The sequence below is a fragment of the Cricetulus griseus genome, chromosome 7 (genome assembly GCF_003668045.3).
Source record: "Cricetulus griseus strain 17A/GY chromosome 7, alternate assembly CriGri-PICRH-1.0, whole genome shotgun sequence".
In the NCBI taxonomy this organism is placed as follows: domain Eukaryota; kingdom Metazoa; phylum Chordata; class Mammalia; order Rodentia; family Cricetidae; genus Cricetulus; species Cricetulus griseus.
Window position 1 is genome coordinate 14,368,012 of NC_048600.1, and position 24,410 is coordinate 14,392,421.

General features: G+C 38.1%; 1 protein-coding gene across 5 annotated transcripts in view; it reads left to right on the forward strand.

The window, feature by feature from the left end:
- Asxl2 (ASXL transcriptional regulator 2) overlaps positions 1 to 24,410 on the forward strand; it is a 72,429-nt gene that overhangs the window by 21,535 nt on the left and 26,484 nt on the right. For 3 of the 5 annotated variants that reach the window (XM_027424535.2, XM_027424534.2, XM_027424536.2), the window contains 2 exons: positions 7,305 to 7,413; positions 12,479 to 12,626. In XM_027424535.2, coding sequence (XP_027280336.1) covers positions 7,305 to 7,413; positions 12,479 to 12,626 — 257 coding nt within the window. Of the gene's footprint in view, positions 1 to 7,304; positions 7,414 to 8,487; positions 8,553 to 12,478; positions 12,627 to 24,410 lie in introns of those variants that run through there. The other 2 variants (XM_027424537.2, XM_035448186.1) reach the window with 2 other exon arrangements.

Here is a 24,410-nt window from a genome sequence, read left to right on the forward strand (position 1 = left end):
ATAAATAAAAGAAGGAAGGAAGGAAGACAGACAGACAGATGGGCCCTAGGTAGAGAGATGGCTCAGTGGTTAAGAGCACTGACTGATCTTCATAGGACCCAGGTTCTGTTTCCAACAACCACATGGCATCTCACAACTGTCTGTAACTAGTTTCGGGGGACCTGATGCCCATGGTATAACACCAATGCACATTAAAAAGTAAATAACAACAAAAAAAATGGAATAAAGAGTGAAGAATTTTTTTAAAAGATTTTTTAAAAATTTATTTCTGTCTCTGTCTATTTATATCTATACAACATTCTGCTTCCATGTATATCTGCACACCAGAAGAGGGCACCATATCTCATAATGGATGGTTGTGAGCCACCATGTGGTTGCTGGGAATTGAACTCATGACCTCTGGAAGGGCAGTCAGTGCTCCTAACCTCTGAGCCATCTCTCCAGCCCCCAAAGAATGAAGGACTTTCTAAGATGACTCAAAGATAAAAGCATTTGCTATACACACCACAGTTTGACTTCGGGATCCTATGGTAGGAGTGAAGGGGAGAACCAATTCCCAAAAGTACACAGGCTTTTTTTTGTTTGTTTGTTTATTAAGTTACTAACATGTTTTTCTAAGATTACCTTATGCCATTATGGTTAAGCCTTTCTCTTCTTATCTACTGGTTGTAGTCTGTCAAGCCCGCAAACTTGGTAGGATTGTCAAAAAGAAAAATATTTTATAAACAAAACCAGTAGGTGTTGATAGAAAAAAGTTTTTGTTGTTTTCTTTTTTTCCCTCTCCTTTTTTGGTGGGGTGGGAGGAAGGTAGGATCTCAGAATACCCAGGCTGGTCTGGAACTTTTGAGTCTTGTAAGTGATGAGATCACAGGTGTATATCACCTTTCCCAGCTTCCTGTTGTGTTTTTTTTTTTTTTTTTTTTTTTTCCCTTGAGCCAGGATTTTCTAAGTAGCCTGTGTTGGTCTAGATATAACTCATAGATCTCCCGAGAGTACAAGCATGTGCCTCTAGCCCCAGCAGCAGCAGTAATGTGTTCTCATCTGTTGTTCAGATTTGCATCAACTTCTATTATAGATCAAAGAGAAGAAAATAACCCCCAAGGCCCATAGTTGATGGCTTTATGATGACTCCTTGCAATCAAAATGCATGGGGAAAAAGGACTATTACAAAATTCACACTTAACTTGGAGCTGCTCTGATAATTACACTTTTTCATAGAATTGAAGTATTTCAGTTGTTTTTCCAAAGTAATTTATTGAGACTATATAGCTGAATATAAGTGTGCAATTTAAACATCGATGTTTTGGACTCATTTGTGCATTTAAAAAAATTGTTTTATGTAGCAATATGGGGATTGGTACTAATTTGAGGTTTGTTAGTATTGTTGGAAGATCAAGGTATAGCTTAATTGGGGGAGCTTACTGTTGCTTGTAAAGAAAAATTAAAACCTTTTTTTTCCCTCTTTTTGTTTTCTTGGGGTGCATTCCAATTCCAGAAGGTAAGAAGTATTACTTTATTCTAAAGGAGCATTAAGCAATTATAATGCAATCTTTTACAAGTTTTGTTGAATGTGCCTTTGAATGCCTGATTTTTTACTTTTTAAAAATAATTGGCCTAGAAATGAAGTAATAGTGATAGTATATAAATGTTAGTTACTAAATAAGCTTTTTTGTTGTTTGTTAATATTTACAATTTGTAACCATTACATGGCCATAATTTTAGAAATTGTTGACATTAAGATTTATCAAAATTTCTGGGTGGTGGTGGCACATGCCTTTAATCCTAACACTCGGATGCAGGTGAATCTCTGTGAGCTCGAGGCCAGCCTGGTCTTCAAAGAGAGTTCCAGGACAGTCTCCAAACCTACAGAGTAACCCTGTCTGAGAAAAAAAAAAAAAAGAGAGAGAGAAAGAAAGAAAGAAAAAGATTTATCAAAATTGTCATTTGTCTTATAACACAGAAGTACTATTCAGCATGTTAATGAAAATACTTATAGACATGTGTGTTACCTATTGCTTATGAGATTGAAAATATATTTGCTTGACTGATAACAGAGAAAATACTGGTAAATTGTCTACCCTAATGCTTACTTTAAACTAGGCAGAACAGATAAAAATTCATAATCTCGGTCCTATATTGAATTGACTGTTTGTCTGTGTTTGCTTGTCACTTTAGATAACCTTTGGTTATAGCAATTCCCTTGTTTATAGTATAGGTTTTTTTTTTTTTAATTTTAGTCATGTGACTTTCATGTGAGGCTTGAGAACCAGGAACCATATCTGTATTTTCATGTCATAGACATGCCATGTTTGGTTATAGCTTGAGATTAATCTCTCTTAACTTTAGTTAGTACTCTGTTAAGCTCATTTATAATAACATACTCATTTTGTTATGAATGATGCTAAATTAAGATTTAAAATTTTAAGTTATTTGTGTGCATGATCTGTGAATGTAGTTACTTGTGTATCATGGTTCTCTTGTGGCAGGATCTTTGATTTTGGTCTGAAGGACACTTTGCAAGTAGTAGTGGCAGTCTCATGTTTGGTCTGTTTTTGGTTTGTTTTGAGCAGGGTCTTAGGAAGCTCTGTATCCAAAATGCTTAGAGATGTGTACCACCATTCCCAACTTTTTGTGGTCTTACCTACATGCATGAAACCACCTAATAACTCACTACTATTTTAGAATTTGTTTTTGAGGCTTGAAGTAAAAGCCATTTAATGTAACTTAAGATTTGCCTTAACTCTAAGTTACTTCTCTGAAAGAATTTCTAATAGAAAATATCAGTAATTGATTAAATGATTGGTTCATACAGCGACTTAAAAACTCAAGTTTCAACATCCACATCCATGTGTGGCATGATAGCTCTGTTGCAGAAGCAGAAAGCAAAACCTGTCAAGAGGGACAAGAAGTTGCCAGTCAAGAGCACTTGCTACTCTTTCAGAGGACCCAGTTCAGTTTCTAAAAAGTAGTTTTTTAAAGACACAGAAAGCAATTTGTTATAAAAAATTACATTGCTAAATAAGCCATAACTACCCAGTAAGGACAGTGATATAAAATTTTATCTGATTTCTGTGTTTTTATGTCTCCAGTTCAGTTCTTGTATAATTATACCCATAATTTATTTTCTTCACAAAGAGTCTGGGTTTCAATTTTTGTGTTCACATTGGCACCCCTTTTCCTGGAACCATTAGGTTTTATTCTTAGTTTGGAGACAAACACTGTTTGGGATTTAAGAACTTTAAGCATCCCAGTTGGGCCGTGGTGGTGCACTCCTTTAGTTCCAGCAGTTGGAAGGCTGAGGCAGAGGGATCTGTGAGTTCTGGGACATCCAGGGCTACAGAGAGAAATCCTGTCTCCAGGAAAAGAAAGGAAAACAAAACAAAAACCCATAGGCATCCTAATCATCTGTAATAAGATAGTAAATATGTCATCAGTACCTTTATTATAGGATTGAAGAAGCATTCTGTTTCCTTCAAAACTACTTTTTAATTTTATGACCTGTTTGTCATAAGATTAAAAAATTAGGTGTTATAATAAACCAATATTTGAAATGACTATGGCTAAAATGGGAGTTAGGTATTTCATGTGAATTATGTTTGCACAAACTCTTAGACATCTGTCTCATAGACATTAAAACAGGGAAAAATTGCATAGCTAGTTAGTGACAGAACGTGAACTCACATCTTTGCCTCACTTTTGTGTAAAAGGTAGGTGTAGGTGATTGGGCAAGGATCTTACTTCGCCTCCCTTGGTAATAGGGATTGAACCCAGGGGGCCTTACAAAGCATGGGAGGCAAGTACTTTGCCAACCCTTGGACAAGGAATTTGTGTGTGTGTGTGTGTGTGTGTGTGTGTGTGTGTGTGTGTGTGTGTGTGTTTGTATTTTAACAGCTGGGCTTTGAGGCACATCATACCTTTAATCCTAGCACCCTTTGTGTTTCAGCCATCTCTAAGCATTTTGGATACAGAGCTTCCTAAGACCCTGCTCAAAACAAACCAAAAACAGACCAAATATGAGACTGCCACTACTACTTGCAAAGTGTCCTTCAGACCAAAATCAAAGATCCTGCCACAAGAGAACCATGATAAACAAGTAACTTTGATATACCACATTATCCCAGTTCAAAGGATGTCCATTAGAGACATCCAAGGCAGTTTTAGCTGCCTTGTGGGTGCTGGGAATTGAACCCAGGTCCTCTGGAAGAACAGACAGTGCTCTTCTGCTGAGATCTTTCTTTTCTTCTTTCTTCTTTTTGGTTTTTCAAGACAGGGGTTCTCTGTGTAGCCTTGACTGGCCTCAAACTCACAGAAATCTACCTGTCTCTGCCTTTCTTAATGTCAGTTCCTCCACTTCTGTCCACGTTGCTTCAGTAGACTTGGTTTGGTGTTTTGAGTATCACCACCAGAGAGCCGAGAGGAAGATGAGTTGAGAATGTCCACTTAAATTGTTTTGCTCCTCAATAATTGTGAGAAAAAAAAACAAACAAAACTACTTGAGGCTGTAGTCAGACTCCAGACCATCCCCTGACTCTGTATACTTCTTTCTATATGAACTGTCAACATGTTTTCTTGTTACTTCTGTTTCCTAAGATACATGAATACGTTACTTTAAATGTTGAAGCACCAAATGCCAGGCATAGTGTCCCATACCTGTAATTCTAGTGCTTGAGAGATTGAACTAGGAAAATTGCCTTGCGTTTGATGCCAGCGTGGACACATCTAAAGTTCCATGCCACTTCAGACTTGAGCTACAGAATGAGGGTTCTGTCCCCAAAGAAATTCTATCAATCATACAAAAATATTAATCTACTTTTGTGAATACTATATAGCCCTTGACCTTAGACTAACAGTTGATTTTTAGGAATATGTTCTATCATACTTTATTTTCTATATTTCATTTCTGTCCTTAATTTGAAGCTTTTGTTTGTTTTCCAAGACAGGGTTTCTCTGTGTAGCCATAGCTGTCCTGGAAGTCCCTTTGTAGACCAGGTCAGAGATCTGCCTCTACCTCCTGAATGCTGGGGTTAAAGGAATGAGCCACTACTGCCCAGCTTGAAGCTTTTATTTTAATGACTATTTCTTAGTTTGTTTTTTTTTTCTGTTGAATAAAATCCATAGGGTTGATCATCTGAGAACATAAATTTTACTCATTTTGGGGGGGTCAGTCTATAATTTGACTTTTAAAAGATTTTAAAGAATTTGTGTATGAATTTGTTTTTTGAAGTGGAGTTTCACAATGTATCCGTGGTTGGCCTAATACTCATATTAGACCAGGTTTGCCTCTTGAGTGCTGGGATTAAAAGCATGTGTTGTCATTCATACCTGGCATGTATCAGTATTTTACGTGTGTGTGTGTGTGTGTGTGTGTGTGTGTGTGTGTGTGTGTGTGTGTGTGTGTGTGTGTGTACCACATGCATGCCTGGTGTTTACAGAGGTTAGAAGGATCCCTTCGAACTGGAGTTATAGATGTTTGTGAGACTCCATATGGGTACTTGGAATTAAACTTGGGTCCTCTGCAATAGCAACAAGTGTTCTAAACTACCGAGCCATCTTTCTAACCTCTACTACAATTTGACAGTTTATAACATACCCCATTTTGTGTGTGTGTGTGTGTGTGTGTGTGTGTGTGTGTGTGTTGTTGTTGTTGTTGTTGTTGTTGTTGGCAGGTCTTACTCTGTAGCTCAGGTTAACATCTTCCTGCCTCAGCCTCTATAGCAGCAGTTCTCAATGTATGGAGTTGAACGATCCTTTCTCAGGGATCACCTAAGACCATTGGAAAACCACAGTTATAATGTAGCAATGAAAATAATTTCATGGTCGGGGTCACCACAACATGAGGAACTGTGAAAGGGTGGCAACTAAGGAAGGCTGAGAACCACTGGACTAGAGGTGTGAGTCACCACGCTCAGGTGTTCTTTTGTTCCTTCCCTCTCACTTTCCTACCTTCCTTCCTTCTTTCATTCCTTCCTTCCTTCCTTCCTTCCTTCCTTCCTTCCTTCCTTCCTTTTGTTCCTTTCTTTCATTTTTTTTTTGGGGGGGGCGTTCAAGGAAGGGTTTCTCTGTGTAGCTTTGGACCTGGAACTAGCTCTTATAGATCAGGCTAGTCTCGAATTCTGCCTGCCTCTGCCTCCCGAGTGCTGGGATTAAAGGAGTGAAGTCACTATGCCTGGTGTTCCTGTTTATTAATGTATAAGTACTTAACATTAGACTTAAGGTAGAACATTAGCTCCATATTCTTTTCTTTTTCTTTTTAAAAATTATTTGCTTTTTATTTTATGTGCATTTGTGTTTTGCCTGCATGTGTGTTTGTGTGAGTGTGTTGGATTCCCTGGAACTGGAGTTACAGATAGTTGTAAGCTGCCATGTGGGTACTGGGAATTGAACCTAGGTTCTCTGGAAGAGCAGCAGCTGGTACTTTTATCTGCTGAGCCTTCTTCCAAATCCTAGTCCCATTTCCTTAATGCAATGACAAACCATGGTAACGATACCTATTAGTGAATCTTATTGCCCCCCCCCCCCCTTAAGAGTATAATAAGGTCTGATGACAACTTGGAAATGAATTAAATGCATTCTTCCCCCCTTAGGAACTTGCTTTTGTTTTGTTTTGTTTTTGTTTTTTCGAGACAGGGTTTCTCTGTGTAGCTTTGGAGTATATCCTGGCACTCGCTCTGGAGACCAGACTGGCCTCAAACTCACAGAGATCTGCTTGCCTCTGCCTCCCGAGAGCTGGGATTAAAGGTATGCACCACCAACGCCTGGCAGTAACTTGCTTTATAGTAAAGAGTGGCATTGAACTTGTTGGCCTCAGTCTTCTAAATTCTACTGTTATAGTTGTGTGCCATCATGTCCCACCCAGAAAATATTTTTTTGCATTTACATAGTAAATTATTATGTACTTAAAATTTCAGAAAATGGGAAAGAAAACTAATCCATGCAAAATAAGAAGTCTACTAAATATTATTTGAACCTGTGTGTTGTGTGTTTATGCACAAGTGTGAGCACGTATGAATGCATGTGTGCATGCTTTCTACTTTCATGTATCCTTACATTGTTTCGTGTGTAAATAAAGTAGGTTTAAAAAATAAATTTGATATTGCTCTATGTGGTTTTTTTTCCCCTTTAGATACTCAAGGATGATTTTTCCATTTTCTCTATGACGATCTCTTTCTATATTGATTTTTTTTGTAGTTAGTAAAAATTTATTTAAAGAAAAGAATAATGATAATTTAAAAATTAAGCCAGAATTACAAAGAATATTGAGAGATAATCTAACCACTATGCTTTTCACCTTCTTTGCCTTGTAGCGGGACTTCCCCTCTTGCATGCTTAAATGCAATGCTGCACACAAACTCCCGAGGTGAAGAGGGCATCTTCTATAAAGTCCCAGGTAGAATGGGAGTGTATACTTTGAAGGTAAGTTCCTGGGGAGACAAGAAATAGTAAGTGATAATATATAATAATTGAGTCACACAGACAGAATTCTGTTTTTGAGGAACTTGTTTCTAGGAAGAAATAATATTTCAACCCTAAAATAAGTAAGTAAATAAATTTTGGGGAGGGAGGTGTTCTGGGAGTTGAATTCAGGGGTCATGAATACTAAGAAGGCACCTATTGTATATATTCTTATTTAAAATAATTTTTTTTGAGATTTTATGTGTATTGGTGTCTTGCATGCATGTATGTCTGTGTGCCACATATATGCAATACTCATGGATTCCAGAAGGGGGTGTTGGATTCCATGGAACTAGAGTTACAGGTGGTTGTTAGCAACTATGTGGGTACTAGGGATTGAACCTGGGTCCTCTGGAAGAGAAGTTGGTGCTCTTAACTGCTGAGCCCTTTCTCTAGCCGATGTTTCTTGTTTTAAACATCTTCAAAACATTTACATTACAAATTGGGAATTATTTTGAAACATACTTTGTAGAGCTATAGATTCTTTACTCATGGAATTCCCCACTAAAGGTTATTATTCCTTTTTTATAATGGAGAAAACTAAAGTTCAAAAGACATAATTTCTTGATGAGTGTTGGCCATATTGTATCAGAACACAAATAGGAACTTTGATCCGGGTGGTGGTGCCACAGACCTTTAATCCCAGCACTCCGGAGGCAGAGGCGGGCACAGCTATGTGAATTGGAGGCTAGCCTGGTCTGCAAAGTGAGTTCCAGTACAGTCAAGGCTGTTACACAGAGAAATTCTGTTTTGAAAAACAAAAACAATAACAACAAAAAACAAACAAAAAAGAATAGGAACTTTGATCAGATTTAACTCCCACATTTCTTCTTCCATAACAAGCTGGCTGATATCTAATTTGTACACTGAAATGGTGACCTTTTCACTTATGAGTAGGAAAGCCAATCTAAATGAGCTTAGTAAGTAGGCTAGAGAATTTATTAGCTCATGCAGCTAAACATTCGTGGGAAATCCAGGCTGGATCCAGCTGATCAAAAGATGTCATCTGGTCTTGGTCTCTGTTCTTTCTTTTAGCTTTATTCTCAGTCAGCCTCTCCTCATCGTATATGAATTCATTCTGCGTCTCCATTCTACAAACTGTAAGTCTAGAGAGACAAGAGTCCAGTGACTAAAGCAAGAGGCTCCCACCTCATTAAGATTTTACTTACTTGGTTTGGCCCAACCCATGTGAACACCATACATGAATTATGGCTATTGACATATGTATCATTATCACCCTTGATGTAAGGTTGTGGTTAAGCTTGTGACAGCCTGATAATTAAGGAGAGGGTTTGTTTCTCAAAGGCAGTTTATCAGCAAACCAGAATGAATGTTTGGCAGACAATTACCCAAAGTGACACATCCATAGGGACCTCTGTCCCACTACCTTTTACTCAGAGCTCATCACAATGCTCAGTGGTATTATAGAGTCCACTAACATTAAGAACATCTAGCATGGGGTGCTGAGATGGTTCAGCATCTAAAGGCACTGGCAACCTGTTTTTGTTCCCCTGGGCACATATAATTGAAGGAAAGAACCGACTCCCACAAGTTGTCCTCTAACTTTCATGTGTGTGCTATGGCATACAGGTGCCCATAATTACACAGTAAATAACATAAAACAGAACACAAAACACGAACATCTTCCAGGTGTGGTGGCCATGCATCCCTTTAATCTCAGTACTCAGGAGGCAGATGTAGTTATCCCTGAGTTCTAGCCAGGCAAGCCTGTGATGCACAGTAAGATCCTGTCTCAAAACAAAACAAAAAGATGAACAAATCCTCACAACTAGTAGCTGAATGTAGTGGCACGTGGTTATCAGTCATAGTACTGTCATAGTACTCAGGAGGGCATGGCATGATGTCCAGTTTTAGATCACTCTGAGCCAGAGTGTGCTCAAGGCCAATCTGCAATATAGCTCAACCCTTGTCTGCTTTTTAATATTAACTTCTTCTGATTCTCTGCAGTATTTAACTTGTGGGTGTTATAGGACTTTAGTTCCAGATGAAGCTGTTACTTTCAGTTTTGATATTTTAGTTATTGTAGACCATCCATGATTTTAATTGCATTCATTAAATGCATACTGTGCTGTAGAGATGGGAAGAAAACCCCAAAATGTATTTTTTATTATTACATACCACTTAGTACAGTTCTTCTGATACGAGGTGTTTGGAAGCTTCCACATATCAAGCAGGTCTCCAACTGTAATCAGCTAGGTGCCTTTTAATTTAACTCAATTTTTACACTGTCTGGCTATTGTGTCAGTCAAAGGGCCCAGTACCAAAGGTTATCCTTCACTTGAGCTGTTAGTTACAAGTCTTTGGTTGTGACCTAAGCTCTGATAGACCAGCTATAATTGATGTTCCCATGTCCTTATCCTTGGATTTGATTAACTTTCTAGGACTGATTATGAAAGATGTCAGAGGAAGAAATGTAGATAAAAGACATTTATAAAGTGAGGTGTGATCACGGAGTATGGAATCTGTCTTGGCAAACCAGCCCCAAGCACAAACTTGACTTTAGCCATGTGCAAGCTCATCCAAAACCCTGGTCTTTAGAGTTTTTATGGAAGATTTGTGATATGAGCATGATTCTGTTATTGACCATCAACTTAACCTTCATCCTTGAGAAGCTGGGCTTAAAGTTCCAATTTTATAATCACATAATTGTCTCGATTAGAAGTCAGCCTCCACTCCAAAGCGGGCCATTCAGTAGCAGACAGTCATCTAAACAGACTCTTAATACTTAGGAGGTGTTAACTCATTTGGATGCTCTGTTTCCTCAACTAGAGTCAAAGACCAAATAGCAGAACAATAGGTTTTCCTAATCCTGCTATTGGTCAGTAAAGTACAAAAGTTTTGGCGCTCTCTATATATCAAGAACTCATAGTTGATTGTGGACAGCAGTGAAGAGTACTTGCTGATATTAAAGAGGAACAGGATTTAGTTTCCAGCCTGATGGCCTCTTCTATTATGTACAGGCACTGTACACACATGGTGCAAAACTCTCACACACATAAAATAAATAAAATCTTTAAAGAAAAAAAAAACTTGAGTTCAAATAATATGTCTTATCATATTGTCAAACCTATGCCCGAAATAAAGAGATTGTTGGATAATCTGTAGTTTCTGATCTCTTTAATGCTCACATTTTAATAATCAAAATATTTTATATTTATGAAATATATTGTGAAACTACCATTATAATGAAGCAAAATAAAGATTAGTTTTGGGTAAAGGGGTCTAGAAAGTTTGTGTTATTTACTTGTAAGATTTAAGCTGGGCTTGAACATATTCATAAAAGGAGTGAAGGCCTTCAAAGATAAGTAGAGCAAATGAAGGGACAGATAAAATAATGAATTTGAAAGAGAAAATTGGATTAAGTGATAATCACTGGAGTTGTGATAATTGATGAACATGAGTTAATTATAGTTCCACCCTGATTTGAGCTCTGTGTTTGGGTGGGGTGTTGAATAAGTAGATGGCAGTGGTCTTTAGGAAGAACCATGTAATCAAATCATATATTTTAAGATTTTCATGAAAAGGAAATTGCAGTTTGGAGTAGGAACTCACGTAGATCCAAGAGACATTTGAGGCATAGAACACATTGTGTCTGATATGTGTAAAACAGTGGATGAGAAAAAAGATATTAAAATTTGGGGCATGAGCCATTGATCCCAGAGGGATCACAAGTTTTTTGCAAAAAGAAGATAATTATATTTGTATTTCAGATACTTGTTGAACCTACAGGTCAAGATGTCTGGCTGGCAACTAACTCTATAAAAGCTGTCCTGCATTTTGAAGGAAGGAATATAAAAATATGGGGTCTGTATTTTAAGAAAGTGTATAACATAAGAGATGGATTGAAGAGCAATTTAAGTGGAAAATAACTGTTCTTATTCAGTCGGACTTAATAGTCTTGGTTATATGTCATGTGGTGCTAGTTAGATGTAGGGCAGTTTTTTTGTGTGTCAGTTCACTTTTTAATAAGTATTTGGGACAACAAAGTGCAGGTGGAAAGAAAATCCATTAGAGAAATAACATTTCCATTATTTGTATGCTTTTTATACTAGGTAAATACATAGTAACTAATATTGAGCCCTCGTCAAGGCACTATTTATTGTGAACATTTAATATTAATTAGCTCATTTATTTTCTATATGACTTTTTATGGTAGGTACTAATACCCCACCTTAGAAAGTGAAATTGAAGTGTGAGAGATTAATTTAGACTAAGGCTGTGTAATTGGGAGAATATAAAGCCAGAAAGCCCTACTTTCCTTGCCTATCATATGCTACTACCCTTTTTTTCTCATATTAAATGGTCTTAGTTATCCTTTCTAGTTAACATTCTCATTACTTAGAGTTAAAAACTAAAGAGATTGATGTGCTTCTTTAAAAAAAAAAACAAACAAAAACTGGCTGGGTGGTGGTGTCCAACACCCTTAATCCCAGCACTCAAGAGGCAGATCCACGAAGGTTGAGTTCGAGGCCAGCCTGGTCTACAAAGGGACAGCCAGGACTGATATACAGAGAAACCCTGTCTCAAAAAGCAAAAGACCAAAACAAAACATATAAAGAACAAAACAAAAACTCCTTTTCTTGCTGCTACTCTTTAGTGAATATTGAGGACCCAGTTAGGTGAAAATAATGTGATAATCTTGTTCTCCTGACTTTAATTCTATAATTGAATTTAGAATACATAGGGTACCTACACACAAATGTGTCTAAACTTGAACATTATATCTTTTACCTGGATTTATAACTACCAGTTTTGGTGTAATTTAAATATATGTTGTGCCTGCATATGAATGTTGTGTCTAATTTTTATCTTCTGGATGTAGATGGAAAATTAACTTATTTGACCTAAAAAAGGGAAGTATCAGGATTTCAGCAAATATTGGTGGGTTTACTATCTTATAATAGTAAAAATTAATCAGTTAATTAAGTTACTGCATTACGTATTAGAAATTTAGTTTCCATTTGCGAAAACGGTAATAATCCTAACAGGATGCCTACATTTTCAGAAAGATGTGCCAGATGGAGTGAAAGAGCTGTCAGAAGGTTCAGAAGAAAGCAGTGATGGTCAGTCAGATTCTCAGAGCTCTGAGAACAGCAGCAGCAGTGATGGTGGCAGCAACAAAGAGGGGAGAAAGAGCAGGTGGAAGAGGAAAGGTAATCTCCACTGCTGCAGGGCAGTGCTTCATCACTCTTCTCAGACCATCAGCTTATTCCCTTTTAGCATAGTGCTCTGCAGCAGCTTCCTGCAGGGGTGCAAGTGTTTGTATTTACCCTGCTGGACACAGTGAGTGCAGCAGTCACCAGCCTCATGGACCTCTTGGACTGTGTAACTGAGGAATTTTCAAAAAACCACTTTTCTAGCCAGGTATGGTGGCACATGCCTTTAATCCCAGCACGTGGGAGGCAGAGGCAGGTGGATCTCTGTGAGTTCGAGGCCAGCCTGGTCTGCAAAGTTAATTCCAGGACAGCCAGCTCTGTTACACAGAGAAACCCTGTTTCAGAAACCAAAATCAAACAAACAAATCTATATCTCTATATTAATATCTCTCTCTGTAGATATCTATATGCATACTTTTCTTTTAGGGGCTGGGAGAGCGCTCTATGACTAATAAGCTGTGTAAGCATAAATATCTGAGTTTGCATCCCTACCACCTATGAATATATAACACCAATAAAGGGATGAAGTGTTATGCATTTTGTAGGTCCCGCTGGCCATGCAGCCAGCGAGCTCCAGGTTCAATGAGAGACTCTATCTCAAAAAGTCAGTCTCAGTCTCCCTCGCTCCCTCGCTCCCTCGCTCCCTCGCTCCCCCCCCTCTCTCTCTCTCTCTCTGTGTGTGTGTGTGTGTGTGTGTGTGTCTATGTTAGTATCTGGACTTTGTGGGTTGACAGAGGGGTATATTGATGGGGTTAGGCTGGGAGAAGTAGTAGGGAAATATATAATAAGCATAAGGACCATAGTTCAAATCCCCAGAATGTAAAAGTTGGAGCCGTCATGATAGCCACCTATAATCAGCACTTAAGCAAAGACAGGATCCTTGGTTAGCTAGACTAGCTCAAGTTGGCAAGTTAGGGGTTTGGTGAGAGAGCCTGCCTTGATAGACAGTGGATAGTAGTAAGGGAGGACACCTGACATCAGTGTTCAGCCTCTGGACACACATGACATCACACAATACATATACATTCAAGAGGGAAAAAAAAAAAAAAAAACCATGGAGAGTGATCAAGGAAGACCCTTAAAGTGAGCTCTGATCTCTACAAGTGCATGCACATACCTGCACGCAGTGTCCAGACACTAAATGTCCTTTTGGAGAATACTTTTAGGTTCCAATTGGTTGTAAAGTATGGCGTTTCCTTTTGCTTTCTACTCTTACAGATGCACAGACTTGCTCACATCAGGTTTTGTTGGTTTGTGCTTTTTTTGCTTACATACTTTTTGTTCTTGGCTTTTTGGGGCAGGGTCTCCCTATGTATGTAGCACTGGTTTACAGTTGGATATATAGACTGGGCTGGCATTCAATTGGCTGATCATCTTACCTCTCTGTCTCTTGAGTGCTCAGTTACAGACCGGAAGCTACGTTTTGGTGGTAGTTGTGTTTTAGCAGTCAAGTTTGTCCCATGTCTCTTCTTTCTTTTGTCTGTTCTACATTTGTTAGTTGTACTTTGTAACTTGTACTAGCAAATTTTTATTACCCTGATTCTGTTTACTTTGGAATTCACTCTTGATAGTGTACTTTCTAAGAGTTGAGACACACATTTCTACAAAGACATGTATGCACGTGTGTATCATACAGTATACTTTCACTGCTCTAAGTAGTCTCTGATCCATCTACACTGTCTTCTGGCTAACTTGTGATCTTTTCTGCTGTCTGCATAGTTTTGCCTTTCCAAGACTGCCAGAAAGTTGAAATCTTTTCAAGTGGGCATTGTCTTTATTTATTTAGTTTTAGTTTTTTGGTTTTTCAAGACAGGGTTTCTCTGTATAATAGCACTGGCTGTCCTGGAACTAGCTCTGTAGACCAGGCTGGCCCCAAACTCACAGAAATTCGATTGTCTCAAGTCTCCCAAGTGCTCGTATTAAAGGTGTGCACCACCACCACCAGGCATCAAATGGGCCTTGCTTTAAAAGTGACATTAAAAATGTTTTTAGTGTGCGCCTGTACACACCTGCATTCACTTGTGTGCTGGGGCCATAGCATTTGCATACAGATCACGGGACGTCTTAACAGGAATTGAGTCCCTCCTTCTACCCCTGTCAGTAATAGGGATCAAACTCAAGTGTGGTCAAGCTTGCCGGCAGGGTGTTTTCTAACCAAACAACCTCACTTGCTTTAGATTGGCCTCATACATTTAGTAATCTGTTTTGGAGATTTCTTCATGTGTTTTCATGGCTTATGGTACATTTCCTTGTAGAACTAAATGGTATGTGCCATAATTTGCATATAGCCATTCACCAACCAAAAGATGTATTTGTTGCTTCATGTTTTAGCAATTATGAGTGAAAACTATTATGAACTTTGTGTATTTTTCTGTGGGCATATCTTGTCTCTGTGACTGCTGGATTATGATGAGAGTATGTTAAATTTTGTAAGAAGCTGTCACACTGCCTCAGTGAAGGGCAGTTGCTGTTACCAGCAGTTTGTGTTATCTGCCAGTCTTCTAGATTTTGGCCATTCTAATAGGTGCATATCAGTATGTCACTGTTGTTGTAATTTGTATTTCTCTGATTGCATGTGATGTAGAAGTCTTTCTGCATTTGAATATGTTCTTTGGTGAGAAGTGTGCCCTGTTTCTTGAACCATTTTTATTAAAATTAGGATGTCCGTTTTTCCTTCTTTTTTTTTTTTTTTTTAAATAATTGGCCTTCAGGAGTTGTTTGTTCATTTTCAATAGTACTCTCTCTTTTTCTTTTAAGATTTATTTTTATTTTATGTGTATGTAAGTTTTGTCTGAGTGTATGTCTGTGACACGTGCATACCTGGTGCCCCACAGATGCCAGAAGAGGGCATTGGATGCCTTGGGACTGGAGTTATGGGTGGTTATGAACCACCATTGTGGGTTCTGGGAAATGAATCTCGGTCCTCTGCAAGAGCAGCCAGTTCTCTTTACTGCTGAGCCAGCTCTCTAGCCCGGCATTATAGTCTTTTATTTGGTAAGTTTTTTTTTTTTTTTTTTTTCTGTATATTTTCTCAAAAACTATACTTCTCCCTGCCCACCTTGGCAGTTTCCTCCTCTCCAAATGTGTGTGTTTGTATGTGTGTGAATGTGAGTACATGTTTACACATGTCACTGTGTGGAAGTCAGAAGACAGCTTTCAGGAGTTGGTTCTCACCTCTTACACCTTGTTTTGAGGCAGAATCTCTTATTTCTGCTGCTCCCCTGCAGTTTCCAGGCAGTTCCTCTATCTTTACCTCCTATTTTGCCTTAGGAACACTGGCTTGTGTGTAGGTAAGTGCTTCCAGAACTGGCTTTTCTATGCATCTCAGAGAGCTGAACTCCAACAACTGGGGTTTTTGGAAAGCACCTGTAGAAATTGAGCCATCTCTTCAGTTCTGGCTCTGGCAGTTTCTTTTCACAAGCAGAAGTTTTTAATTTGAATGTAGTCCGGTTTATTTTGTGAAATTAAGCCTTTGTTACTGTATTTAAAAGTGATGACCAGGCCCAGGCTTGCCTATATTTTCTTCTGTATCTTCTAGAAGTTTTTTTGGTTTTCGAGACAGGGTTTCTCTGTGTAGCTTTGGAGCCTATCCTGGCACTTGCTCTGTAGACCAGGCTGGCCTCGAACTCACAGAGATCCACCTGCCTCTGCCTCCGGAGTGCTGGAATTAAAGGCGTGAACCACCAACGCCTGGCCTTCTGGAAGTTTTATAATCTTGAGTTTTATGTTTAAGTCTGTGATTAATTCAAAAAAAATTTAGAGAGTATGTGTGTACTGTGTGTGGAGGGCTGACAGAGAAAAAGAGACTTGTAGGTATGGTGTTTCTGTCATGTGAAGCTCATAGGACAACTTTTTCAGTCTTTCACCTTTATGTGGGTTTTGAGGATTGAACTCAGATCACCTCTGCTTGCTGAGCCATCTTACTGACCTCATTTGAGGTCATTGTTAAGCTAAGTCTGCTTCTTGCAGTGTGGGTATCCAGTTAGCTGTGGTGCACACCTTTAGTCCCAGCATTCAGGAGACAGATGCAGACAGATATGAATCCAAGGCCAGCCAGAGCTACATAATGAGATTTTACCGCAAGAGAAAAAAAAGGTACAAGTTTTATTTTTTAAAATTTTCTAAATTTCACCTTGTTTTATTCTCAGCTGTGATCACCATAGAAGATGTTTACAATTGCTTATTTATAACTCTTCTCTAACTCTGCCTTCCAAACTTGGAGCCCCTACTGTAGATGTAGTCTGCTTGTCTTTGCTCTTATACCATTTGATATCTTTTGTAGCTAACCTAAGACATGTAAGGAATAATGGCTACATTGCAGTCTCGGAAGGGTTTCCTGTTATGAATAACATTTTATCATCTATTCCTGTTAATCTATAACTTTTTGTTAGATTCTGTTTGAAGAAGGAAAAATTTTTTTAAATCCCTATATTTAATAAGCTGTACTACTATGTACACCTTATTAATTTTAGACTAACTTCTGAGTACTTTATTGGGGGGTATTGATTTTCCTGGATAGAGTAGACATTCCGTTTTCTCCAGTGATTATCTTCTAAATTTGAGTGATAGGTATACTGCCTTAAACTTTTAAATTATGCTTCCTGTATCCATAAACTTGTTAATTTAACTACCTTGAGAACTGCTGATATTCTATATTAGAAAAATACGAACGTGCCCCCCCCCAAGTTAATGATTGTACTACTCTGGGGGAGCATGGCAATAGTGCATTAACTCATGTTCTCTGGTATAGCCACTACAATGACAGTTCAAGAGAGCTAATCACACAATCTGAGTTTAACTTACAAGTTCATTGGAGAGGCACTCAAACTCCAGTTGTCAGACACAAATGAGATGAAAACAAGATGAAATGGGGCCCTCTGTGCAAGCATTGATGAATCATTTCATCAAGGATGAACAGCAGCTGTGGCTCAGAGTCTTTTATTCTACAGACCCTCCCTTCCCCCCACAAGACATGATTCCACTGTGTAGCCCTGGCTGTCACGGAACTCCCTCTGTAGACTAGGCTGACCTTGAACTCCCAGAGATCCACTTGCCTCTGCCCTTGAGTGCTGGGACTAAAGGCTGGGCCACCACCACCTAGCTGTTCTACAGATTTGGGAAGGATAAAGCTACAAGTGAAAGGTGCTTTGTATTCCTCCACTTCTCTCCAGCTTGGACTTTTCTCTGTAAGTTTGAAAAATTGTAGAACCAAGCCAAGACATTGGACAAGGGAAATAACTAGCAAGATTCATATTTTCTTGGTGGCATCCTAAACTAGGAGATCAACCTTGAGAAGGTATCTTGGAGCAGTTTTACTTGGGAGTGGAATGCTCACAGGTTGTCATATAGCCCATGCTAGTCTGGAACTGACTATTTAGTCAGAACTGACTGTGAACTCCTAGCTTTCTTGTGTCTTCCTCCCAAGTGCTGGGGTAACAAGCATGTTACCACATCTGACTTTATGCTTGCTGTTTTGTTTTTTTGAGACAAGCTCTCACTGTATAGCCCTGCTTGGCCTGAAACTTGCTAAATAGAGATCCATATGCCTGATTCATTCTTACCTTTTAAGAGTCACATGCACAGGAGTTAGGGTAATGGCTTAGCAGTTAAGAACACTTGTTCCTCTTGCAGAGGATCTGGGTTCCTTTTCCAGAACTCATATGGCAGATCAGTAAGAGACCCAGTGCCCCTTTCTGGCCTCTGTAGGTACTAGGTACCATACAGTGTACATGTGTACATGGAGGCAAAACACCCATTCATGTAAAGTAAAGCTGTGGGTTTGCTTGTTTTTGTTTTTTTTTTTAATAAATTTTTTAAAAAGCCACACATGGGTACAGCAGCCCTTTGAGTAGTGGCTCTTGCCAGTGTTTAATTGCTCTGCTTTTGTCTGTTAATGGCCATGTCAAAAAAATTTGAGGTAAATTCAGTGCTGTGCAGAAATATCTTAATAATCATAAAATTCCATTGTCAGTAGCTCCATAGGCAAATGTGAATAGTATAACGTTACTCTACATTCTGCATAATAATGTTAATGAGATAATAACTAATTCAACATTGTTTTTGATCTGTCTTTGATTTATTTCTCTTCTAGAAATGAGTACAGTATTGGCTGTTTCTCCTTGGAATATACTATGATTAGATACTCTCTGGAGTTATTACCTAATTGTAGATAATCTGTAAAACTGAGAGGAGAGTGGTTTGGAAAGTGAAGTGGGAGATGCATATGTAACTCATGTTTCCTTGAGTAGCTCTGATGTTGTCAAGAAACGGATAAGTCACGTGTAAATAAATGCTGCGCTACCAACGATACAGAGTAACAGTTTCTAGTCACGTGTAAATAAATGCTGCGCTACCAATGATACAGAGTAACAGTTTCTCTTATAACCTAGCTTCGTTATTTTTGGATTGTTCCTAGTATAATATCCTTAAAATGGTAGGCATGTGTCACATATCTATGACCTTCTACACTCCTGAGGAAATCTATGTGGCAGGCTTGTAGCCTAATAGGAATAGCTGCATCACTCAACAAGGCCGTTCCAAGTTTGGCTGAGGCAGGACTTTGTGTTGGAATGCTTCCTGGGCTACCACACATGACTGTCTAAAATAAGGGGATGGGAGAATTGGCTCAGCAGGTACACTTGCAGCTAAGCTTCATGACCCGAGTTTGAACCTTGGAACCTAGATGGCAGAAAGAGAGTGCTGACTCCCTAAGACTGTCCTCTGACTTCCACAGACATGCTTCTACACAACAATTACCTGAAAGGCAATTCAATTCTAAGCTGAGTGAGTTGGCACACATCCAAGCTCCTAGCACTTGGCAAGGAGTGGACTTCAGGTGGAAGCAGGAGTGTTGCAGCAAGTTCAAGGTCAGCCTGGTCTACAATGTAAGTTCTAGGCCACCCATCACCATGCAGTGAGACACATTCTGAAAAGATTTTAGCACAAAAATATTGAAAAGACACTTCTACTTAACAATAAAGTAAACTAATCGTGGCTGCTCATTTTCCTTATTTAGGGCTTTTAGTCTCAGTTTGACATCACTATTTCAAATGCATTATAAGACAGGAAAGAACATTCAGATAGTATCAAAACCCACTTCCTTTTTATGTGCAAAAATATAGCGCTCTGACAGCAAAACTGATACTTTTAGTTGAAAATTGATAGAAACTCTTGATATATGTATACCTTTCAGGCAAATAGGAACAGATTAGAACTCAGTCTTACGTTGAATATAGCTTATTGATTTATATGTAATGTAGAGAAAATTCCTAGTTTGTAGTTTTGGTTCTTAATTTTCAGACAGGAAACATGTTCAGAGAAGAGCTTAATGGAATTTCAAGTCAAGGTAAGGTGGCATAATGTCAGAAAAACTGTTAGTAAAATCAACTATCTCGCTTTACTGTTCTATGTCACAGCTAAGGGAAATCTCTGTCTTTCCCCAAAAAAATACTATACTATACTATGTAACAGCTGCATGGATAGTTGTTTTGGTTTTGGTTTTTTTGTTTTTTGTTTTTTGTTTGTTTGTTTGTTTTTCCCTTGGAGACAGGGTTTCTTTATGTAGGCCTGGCTGTACTAGAACGCATGTAGACCAAATTGACCTCAAACTGACAGATCCTCCTGCCTCTGCCTTCCAGGTGCTGGAATTTAAGATGCTGCATAGATACAGTTTTTATCTTGTTATAAGGAAGTTATGAGATTTGGTTTGCTTTGCTATTTTTAAGAAAAAAAAAAAAAAACATGACCTAGTGAAATAGTCCTTTTCATTGTAAGGGATCCCTTTTCCCCACAGCACATTACTGTTAACATGTGTTCAGACTTTTTTTTTTTTTTTTTTTTTTTTTGATTAGTAATGGTAACTGGAGTTAGAAAATACTGTAAGTCTACCAGCCTTCTATCATTTTTATATGTGGTAATTTACTCAGTGGGGAAGATTGGGTTTTGTTTCAGATGTATCCTGGAAATGAAACTTTTTGCAAAGTTAACTTAGGTTGAAAGACTTCTGGGTGATATTCTTATTGATAGTGGAAGAGATGAAGGTTTGGGCACAGCATATGTTAAAGATGACCTTACTATTAGGGTTTAAGGATAACCATGTCCCAGCAATTGGGAGGCAGAGGCAGGCAGATCTCTTTGAGTTCGAGGCCAGCCTGGTCTGTAGAGAGAGTTCCAGGACAGGCTCCAAAGCTACAGAGAAACCCTGACTCAAAAAAAAAAAAAAAAAAAAAAAAGATAACCCTAAGCAAAGGAAAGTTTCTGTCATTTTTATTTAAATATTTCGAATTTATGTTTCAAATAAATGTAATACTTTATAGCAATAATTTAAAAACTTAAAAAGTGGTGGTGGTCCACACCTTTAATACCAACACTTGCAGAGGCAGGCAGATCTTTGAGTTTGTGGCTAGTCTGGTGTACAAAGCAAGTTCCAGGACAGCCAGGGCTACACAGAAACCCTGTCTCAAAATCAAACCAAACCAAAAAAAAAAAAAAAAAAAAAGCCAAACAAAACAAAAAACCCAGCTTACTATTGTTAGTTACTGTATTGTTCCTCAAGCAGCAATTTACCACCGAGTACTGTGTGGCTTAAGTAACACAAATTTGTTCTCTCTCAGTTCTAATGGCCAGAGTTTGTAAGCCTAGGTGTCAGCAAGTTTGCTTTCCCTCCAGAGGCTGCCAGAGAGACTCCTCTGGCCCTTTCTCACTTCCTGTGATGGCTAACTAATATAATAACTGCATTATGGCCACTTGATTCTAACCCCAGCCTTTTCTTCACCTTCTTTGAATCTGTTTTCACTATGTATCTTATAAATATACTTTGTTGTGTGGGATGTGGTGGCACACTAGTTAATAGCATCACTTGAGAGACAGATACAGTTGGTTCTCTGTGAGTTTAAGACCAGGTAGGGCTATAAATTGAGACCCTATCTTGAAAAATAAAGTATTTTGTTAAGACTGACTTGCATAATGTAGGTAATTTAATCACAAGATACCTAACCCTTTCACCAATAAAGCAATGTTCACAAGTTTTGAGAACTAGGGCATGAGCACGTTTTCAGTGGTCACCCTTGTCAGCCTACCCCAGGTACTTCTTCATTACTCTGAATATAAGATTTAAATCTTGGCTTTGTTCTATACTAACTTTGTAACTTTTCTCAAGCTAATTCATTTTTTGATATGTTAATATAGGAATTGATAACATACACAGCCGCCAGTATGTATTTTTGTATTTTATTTGCACAGAAAAATATGTAATGATACTAACCTAGTTAGTTAGATTCAGTTATATCTGGAAATAGAATTTCAGGAGTTTGAAATAGAAAGTAGAACTTACGCTTTCATTAGAAAATAGAAGAGTTGATCAAAATCTCATTAAATAAACTTAGTATAGTTTTAGGCACATAGAAAGATTTGCTTACTGTTATTAAATTTTAGAAGGGAATATTGAGAGAGAGGTTTTTCAATATGTGTTTAAGTGTTGTTTCCTCTTTGAAATTCTGAGATTTTAACATTTGAAAAGAATGTTTTAACTTTCATAGATGTTGAGACTAGAGCTTACTATAATCTCAGCCCTTATTGGTGGGCTGTGTAATTTTCCTGTTACATTTGAGTTGGCTTAGTGAAAGATTTGTGCTTTGTTTGTTAGAAAAGGCGTTTGCCTTAAGGAAGAAACTTTCAAGTAACATTTCTTGGTTATTTCAGCTAGCTTTATTATCTTCTTAAGACAATGAAGTCTGATTCTTAGATTCTTTAGTGGGGCTGTTCTGAATGTTTGCTGTTTATAACCAGTAAGTTTTTAGAAGAAGTGAGAAAATGTGTATTATGAAATTTTTGCAAGGCTTTAAAAAAAAAAACCGTTAACTATTAATGGTTTAACTTTGTATTTTCATATGTTCTGTGTAATATCATTGGCCAAATAAAAAAGACATAACACATACTGACAGTATACAGAGAAAGTGGAACCCTGTTGCATTCTTAGTGGAATTGTAATCATTTTGTAAAACAATGTAGTGGTTCCTCAAACATACTAAGCAAAGAGTTATGGAAAGACCTGGCAGTTCTTTCCTGGATTGAAGAAATTGGAGACTTGTGGATAAGATGCCTTGCAAACTGGAATTGTTTCTCCAAATCCAAGGGTTTTTGTTTGTTTTATTTTTTTTTCATGCTACACATTTTCCTGTTCCCCAACTCTTCCTGGATCCTCCTACCCTCCCTACCCACCCAGCTTCATGGTCACCCCACAAAACAAACAAACAAAAAACACCATAAGACAAAAAAGCAAAGGACAGAACAAACCATATAAGACAAAAACAAACCAAAAACCAATAAAGAAAGGAAGAAAGCAAGCAAGCCATAGAGTCGTGCAGAAGGAGGGAGAGCAGGGAAGACTCAAGCAGCTTGTTACACACCTATAATCCCAGGAAGACTATAGAGTGAGGTCCAGGATATAGTGTAAGGCTATTTCTAAAGAAACAAAATAATAATAATAATAATAATAATAATAATAATAATAATAATAATAATAAAAAAGGCAGGAGCAGCCCCACTTGACAGTATATGCATACAAACAGAGTGTTACTCACAATGTTGTTCTTAATTGACAAAAGTGGGAAGTTCACCAGTTAATGAATGTAAACAAAATGTGACATACGTAAGCAGTGAATAATTATTCAGCAATTAAGTGAATGTAACTGAACGTTCAAAAGATTGCACTATTTGAAAAAAATAATTCACTCACAAAAACACATTTTGTTATTCTATCCTATCAAACATAGTAATTAGATAGATCCATAGGATTGGGGCAAAGGAGAGTGCTAGAACAGTGGCCATGTATCAGATGTGCTGTTTGGGGTAGGATGATGAAAATTGGTGGTGGTAATTGTTGCATAGTTTTGTGAATATGAATTGTACACTCTAAAGAGACATGGCCTTAAATATTACCTCTGATTTTATAGTTTGTCACCATCCAATACCACATTGAGCATTCATTTTCCTTCTGTTGCTCAATCATTTCAAGATTTATATTGTTTGTTTTTCTTAAAACATATTTTCTGCTGGGCGTTGGTGGCGCACGCCTTTAATCCCAGCACTAGGGAGGCAGAGGCAGGCGTATCTCTGAGTTCGAGACCAGCCTCGTCTATAAGAACTAATTCCAGGATAGGCTCCAAAGCCACAGAGAAACCCTGTCTCGAAAAACAAAAAACAAAAACAACAATAACAACAACAACAAAACATATTTTCTATGTACATTTGTTTATGTATACCATAGAGGCCAGAATAAGATATTAGATGGCCTGGAGCTGGGGTTCTCTACAGGCAGTTGTGAGCCGACTGATGTGGGTGTTGGGAAACAAATCTGAGTTATCTTGCGAGACCAATAAGTACTCTTAACTTCTGAGCCATCTCTCACTATTTATTTAGCTCAATTTTTTTTTTTTTTTTTTTTTTTTGTGGTAGGTTATAGGTGTTTTATTTTTCTGTTTTGTTTTTGCTTCAAGCTGATTGTATAGCAGTTCCTTCCCATATACATATACATGACACTTATGAAGATGAGGATATAAAACCAAAGTTAAATTGTGTTAATATTAGGACATTTAAGAGGACAGTGGCAGCCGGGTGTTGGTGGCGCCTGCCTTTAATCCCAGCACTTGGAAGGCAGAGACAGGCGGATCTCTGTGAGTTCGATCCCATCCTGGTCTACAAGAGTTCCAGGACAGCCTCCAAACTCCCCCCATCCCCCCCACCCGGTCTCCAAAACCCCCTCCCAAAAAAGAGGACAGTGGC